The 6,309-nt window shown below is 40.0% G+C and overlaps 1 protein-coding gene across 1 annotated transcript; it reads left to right on the plus strand.

The window, feature by feature from the left end:
• The first annotated feature begins 1,648 nt into the window (after window positions 1–1,648).
• On the plus strand, window positions 1,649–5,276 carry LOC115540247 (uncharacterized). Its single transcript, XM_030351390.1, has 10 exons — window positions 1,649–1,789; window positions 2,172–2,397; window positions 2,502–2,775; window positions 2,998–3,172; window positions 3,295–3,371; window positions 3,760–3,940; window positions 4,175–4,423; window positions 4,571–4,742; window positions 4,914–5,062; window positions 5,149–5,276. Exons 2-10 carry the CDS (start codon window positions 2,366–2,368, stop codon window positions 5,274–5,276), a joined length of 1,437 nt encoding a protein of 478 aa, XP_030207250.1. The 5' UTR covers window positions 1,649–1,789; window positions 2,172–2,365.
• Window positions 5,277–6,309: the final 1,033 nt, after the last annotated feature.

Genomic DNA, 6,309 nt, shown 5'->3' on the forward strand with positions numbered 1-6,309 from the left:
AGCCTGCAGTATGACCGATCTTGTGACATTATTTAACCATCCATCTACAGCTAATACGATCAGACAGATAGAAGATTGAAAACACCATGTTTAGTTGCAAAATTTTGGCCCAGACACTGATTCAAATTTTGCAACTAAACATGGTGTTTTCAATCAATGAATAAGAGAAGGTTTCTTAGGAAATAGGTAAATTGCCTTCAATCAGAAAACATATTCTTCAGCGCAAAAAAAGTGGCCATGTTTATTTGCGAGGGTTTGGCTTGGTGCATTCGAATATATTTGCCCTGAACTTTAAATAGAGGTGTCAAGTGTCAAAATTATAAGATATCTACCTTTATTTGTGTCTCATAGTAAGACATCGCTCCCAACTGATAACGACGAACTGATAATTATTTCAGGTGGAAATGTTATCTTCCACTTATGCTGTGTTCCATGGCTTTATTCACTTTAACCAAGTATCATCTCCATTGAATATTTCACTTGCACAACAATCTTTCTTTTGGCACAAAGATGAAATTATCGCCCTCGCAGTTGTGGAGATATACTCTATTTACTTTGGGTATGTTCTTTCCAGAAAAAAACTTTTCCCCTGATATCGAAAATGGAGAATATCGATACATTTCCAGGTAGCCTATGGTGTCAAAGTTAGAAAATCCAGTATCGTGACTGACAACACTACTAGAAACTACAATAAACGTGAAAGTTAAAAAAGACATATCTTTGCTACTACCTCTGACATTTAGTTAAAGAGCCCATGCCATTAAAATCCCATTTTTCCTATTGTTTGTTCAGTAACATAGGTCTGAATATTTTTGTGAGCTGTGGTAAGTTTGAAATCTATGCAGTTTGTCTGCTGAATGCAATAGGCAATGGCCCGAAATATTTCCCATTAGATCGACATGCCACAATGCCAACGGTTCAATGTTCCGAAAACAGAACCCATTGGTCCAACGGCCTAATGCGCCTCCTTTTTGAAAAGTCGGACAAACGGACCTTCGGACCAATGGGTTTTGTTTTCGGAACATTGAACCGTCGGCATAGTGTCATGTCGATCTAATGGGAAATATTTCGGACCATTGAGACGTCGGAACAATGAGGTGTCGGAATTACGGGCAGGCCCCTCTTGGACAACGCTTGCATGAACAGTCAAAGTAGCACGTGCAGCTAGCGCTAACTTCATTCCATGGTAGCAGCTATACGGTCGAAAGGTTGTGTATCTAATACAATCACAGGAAGCAGAAGCGACAGTGTGCGGTTATACTTTTTCTTAGTATCTGACGGACTCTTTACCCTGCACCTGTACAGAGATGGATGTGCTTGCACTCTCTACTACTATCAGCGAGTTATAGCCATTAGGGATTTTCTGCCCAGACACGGTATCAAAATTAGTATTTATGTGTATCATTTCTGCATATTTTTCTTCATCTCAGCACAACCGTCTTGTAGTTATGTATACCAAACTAATCTGGCAGCGGATAATTTGCCTGTAGATGAGGATAACTTGTAGGCTAGTCTACTGCTCAGATAAGTTAGTTATTTTATTACAGTGTAAGTTAACATCGATGTACAATTTTCCAGGACTTTATTAATTTGGCTTCAGGACATGATTTAGCTTTATGTATTACTTAGTGTTTAATTGTCTCTTGAGTGTGTCATGTCATTTAGAGCACACCAGGGACATCCAGAACATCCAACAACCATACATCTTGCCAAACAGACCCACCTAGTCTGTCATCCAGGGGCACACAGCTTTCTGTTGGTACTTTCAGCAATCATGTGAGAAGCAGAGGTTTGTGATTTTATTCATTTTTCAACTGCTCATGTGCCAAGTAACTTCTGTTCTGATCATGCAGTGTTGATAATGGTGGCTAAACCAAGTAAACTCAGTTCATCCACATGTCATATTTTTATACTATAGGGTTTGCATAAATCAAAATAGTTCATCCACCTTCTAGTAGATTTTTTGAACTTATTAAAACTTCAAATGTTTGCTACAGTCTGTGTACTATAGTTATCAGCACAACTTGCCAGCCATAGTATATACACAATATTACTCTACTCATTGTATAACTCTGCACACCTGAGGTAATCTATAGCTTACTGGATGGCTTCTGTTGTTATTCTTTCGTAAATGGTGTAACAAAACAGTAATATTCATTAATATTCCTTAGGCACACAAACTATATCCTGCTCTGTAAGTGTGAGTACAACTACAGATGATGCACCTTGGGGACCCTCGACCTCTACGCCAATCAAGCCAACGCCAGCTAAAAGACCTCGGCTAGCTGAAGGGGAGGAAGATAACTGGGAAGACTCCAAAGTGATCGCTGAACCACATGACTCCACATATGATCCTGCTCAATCCATGACAGATGTGTCAGAATCCTCACAGATATTGTGAGTGCATTGGCTTATTATTTCCATACAAAGGGATGACAACATATGACTTTACATATCAAACTAACGGCACCATTTTCTCTTCCATTATTTATCTTCCACAGCACCGCCACTACACCTGGCTACACCGATTCCAAGTACATCGTTAGCGCAAGATGCCTACTTGAGCTTTTTGAAAAGTGTCCCATTTGCAAACGGCCATCTGAAGTAACACCATGCAGACGTGGTACATTCTTGGCCGTTTACCAGAAATGTCCTCACTGCGGGTTTTACAGAGAGTGGAAAAGTCAGCCTGTCATTGGGAGCTGCCCCATCATCAACCTCCAACTGTCTGCTGCCATATATTTCACGGGCACTTCATTTTTCCAGTTGCAAAAGGTATTGAATCATACCTTAGAGAGCACTCACCACACACCATCATATTTCTCTAAATTTGTACTAAAATATTGTTGTTAACAGTACATTGTCTCAGCCCTTGTTGTTCAAAGATGAATGAATGAAAGAATTAATCATGCCTGGTGTTAATGTCTTTGATCTATTGTTATCCAAACCTCATATGTTGCTGTAAATTTTACTGATAACGTATGCATTGATCTGTAGGTATTCAAAGCCATACACCTGAAATCAATTGGATATACCACATTCAGAAGGCATGCACAAACTTATTTGGAGCCAGCAGTGATCCACAAATGGCATCAGTTTCAGGAAGAAGAATTGCAGTTTCTGAGCCAGAGAAAGGTTAAAATTGGCGGAGATATGAGGGCAGACTCACCAGGTAAACTTCCTCAATTAATTTCAATACATTCAGTATTACTACTATGAAGTTCCACACAAAATAGCACGCTCATAAACATGTTCAAAAGCAGTGTGCTCATGACATCATTTCAATATTTGTAGGTCATTGCGCAAAGTATGGCAGCTATTCCTTGATTAACCTGGAGAACAACAACATTATTGACACACAACTTGTCCAGGTGAGTAGTTCCACATATGTCAATTGAACTGTCATTCATGCCACACAACACATAGCACTCATTGCTCTCTTTGTCACACAGACACACATACAGACTATTTTTTCAGCAATGCTCTCTCACTTACTGAAACACTCACTAGCTCTTTGTATCTCTCTCTTTGACTTCCCCTCTCACCCTCTCTCACACACACACAAACAAACCCTACTCTTTTATCAGACGCTGAACGTTTGAAAATGAATTTTGTTGACCAACCATATTGTCTCGCTAAATGGATTTCTAGTTTACAAATGAATCTATCTTGTGTCATCATTGGCGTGCATTATTATTAGAACTATGTCATTGTGTGGTTTCATCACATAATACTTGTCTCTTTTTGTTCCATGACAAGAGCAATGAGGTTGGAGGTAGTCACAATATGGAGAAGGAGGGTCTGAAAAGAAGCCTTGAACTTCTGGAGTCGAAGGGTGTGGCAGTGGACTACATTGTCACTGACCGCCATCCCCAGATACAAAAGTTTCTTCGGGATCGCAATGTGAAGCACTTCTATGACGTCTGGCACCTTGCAAAGGGTAATACTTGTCTTTGGATTCAAGATATAATTATGCAAGATAATGTAAATCCAATGTCACATAATGTTTATCCAATGTCACATGGGCTTGCAGCGTGGTTATTGAATCCTTTTCTCCCAGAGGTCCGTTGGGTATGCTAACCACTGTTCCAACATGCCCACGTATGGAGTTATATAACTTCTTCTTCATCAGATTGATTTTGACAGATTGATTTTGTTTTTGTTTGTTCATTAGGTCTGTCTAAGAAATTGGACAAGGTGTCGAAAGAGAAGGACTGTGACATTGTGAAGAGGTGGCGGCGTGGCATCAGCAACCACGTCTACTGGGCAGCAACATCATCATCCACCGGGGCTGAAAAGGTGGCTAAATGGACCTCATTGATAAACCACATTCAGAACATACACAGCCACGACAACCCAGCTTTCCCCAAATGCCTCCACCCTGTTCGCCGAACAAGAGATCCTAAAAAGTGGTTTCAGCCAGGTGTGTAAACCTCCATTGAATGTAATGTTGATTGACTATCTTGCTTGTGTTTCTCTAAAAATAATATATATATATATATATATATATATATATATATATATATATATATATATATATATATATATATATATATATATATTTCTTTAGGCACCAAAGCCCTCTATAAAGTGGAAAAAATCCTTACCAGCAAGAGGGTCCTGACTGACGTGGAAAAGCTGAGCTCAAAGTACCAGACCTCAACACTGGAAGCCTTCCACAGTGTTATTTTGCGTTTCACACCAAAAAATGTGGTTTTCCCTTTCATTGGGATGTTGTGCAGGTATGTTCACATTTGCTGACCAGCAACATATATTTTTCTTACACTAGAACAATACAGACCTAAAGATATGTGTAGATATCTTTGCTGTGGTGACTATGTAGTTGTTGTTTGATACTGCAACCAGTGTTCTCCTATGACAGTTTTATTACCACACCCTATTTTCTCCTTCAGACTGTACCTGGCAGCCATGCATTTTAATGAGAATGCTGGCCGTTGCCAAGCGAAGACAAACTCAGGAAGACTGAGGTACAAACTCAGTTTCCCAAAAGCAAAAAAAGGAGCGGCTACGGTGAAAGCAGTAAAAACACAACCAACATACTGTAAGTTGTAAGAAAATATTTATTGATGTATAAAACACTTTGTACATTGTTACATGTAGAGTTTACCTACATTGTATTTCTTTTAGGCTATACCCTCAGCCTGATGCATCTCCTCTTTGAAGAGGTAGTCCCTAACCCCCGCCCTACTTGGAGGAATGTCAGCAGATTCCTGTGCCCAGTTCCCTATCGTCCCAACACGAATGTCCACCCTTAAAAGACGCTATTGCGGCCCATGTATCTCGCTTTAGAGTGGAGGAGGTTTAAATCCAACATATTGGCCTTCCGCATCAGGGAACTCCCCGCGTACGTGTTGGACCACACAAGAGGGGATGACAACACGTATCTTCCTGCCAAGATATCCCCAGCACCAGCTGACAAACGACCTGTAGGCCAAGTACCTGCAACGGCTGTCAAAAAGCAGAGGACATTGTTGTTTATGTATATATGGCAGAGATGGGGGGACTCGAGTCAAAGACTTGACTCGAGTCCGACTCGAGTAGCCAGTTTTGCGACTTGTGACTTGCTTGACCAACACTAACGAAAGACTTGACTTGACTTTGACTTGACCCTTCCTGACTTGTGACTTGACTTGACTTGAGTCATGTGACTTGCCAAGTCATTGCAGTCTTGTTAAATATTTTAAATAATAATAATAAAAAAATATTAGATGAACATTGTTTTATTGTGCGCGAGTGCTCCTGACCTGCAACCTGGCAACCCGCCCTCTTCCACGCAACGTGACATTCCTGCATGAGTCTAGTGAGTGATCATCAGCAGAGATGGAAGGCGCTCCGACCAACATCCCGAAAATAATCAATTTTGGCTATAAAGATTACACAACAACACAAAATAAAAGAGGAGCGACATGCAAAATCTGCAATGTCAAAATTACGGATTTGCCAAGCACCATGTCGAATTTCATCCGACATTTCAGGACAGCACATAAAGAAAGGTGAGTAACATGTTGCAAACCTAGATGGATTAACGTCCTTGATTGTCATTTTGCTACTTGGCTGCTGACATTAGTGGGAGTACTAGTAGGCTAGTTGTTATTGATGATTTTACTTAAGCTAAAAAATACACACACACACACACACACACACACACACACACATCACACTCACACAAATAAAAAGCTGTTTGAGATTCATTCATGTTGAGCTGATTCATTACGTAACTTATCTACTTACATTTAAAAAAAATGACTCTGAAAAACACGTTTGATGAAATACAGACATTTGAAAAAA

Source organism: Gadus morhua, chromosome 3 (genome assembly GCF_902167405.1).
Source record: "Gadus morhua chromosome 3, gadMor3.0, whole genome shotgun sequence".
In the NCBI taxonomy this organism is placed as follows: domain Eukaryota; kingdom Metazoa; phylum Chordata; class Actinopteri; order Gadiformes; family Gadidae; genus Gadus; species Gadus morhua.

Excerpts from the sequence above, each read along its gene's own strand:
- LOC115540247 (XM_030351390.1), top strand. The coding sequence starts at position 2,366 with ATGACAGATGTGTCAGAATCCTCACAGATATT. Across the intron at positions 2,776-2,997 it reads CATTTTTCCAGTTGCAAAAG|GTATTCAAAGCCATACACCT; the intron begins GTATTGAATCAT and ends ATTGATCTGTAG. Across the intron at positions 3,372-3,759 it reads TTGACACACAACTTGTCCAG|AGCAATGAGGTTGGAGGTAG; the intron begins GTGAGTAGTTCC and ends TTCCATGACAAG.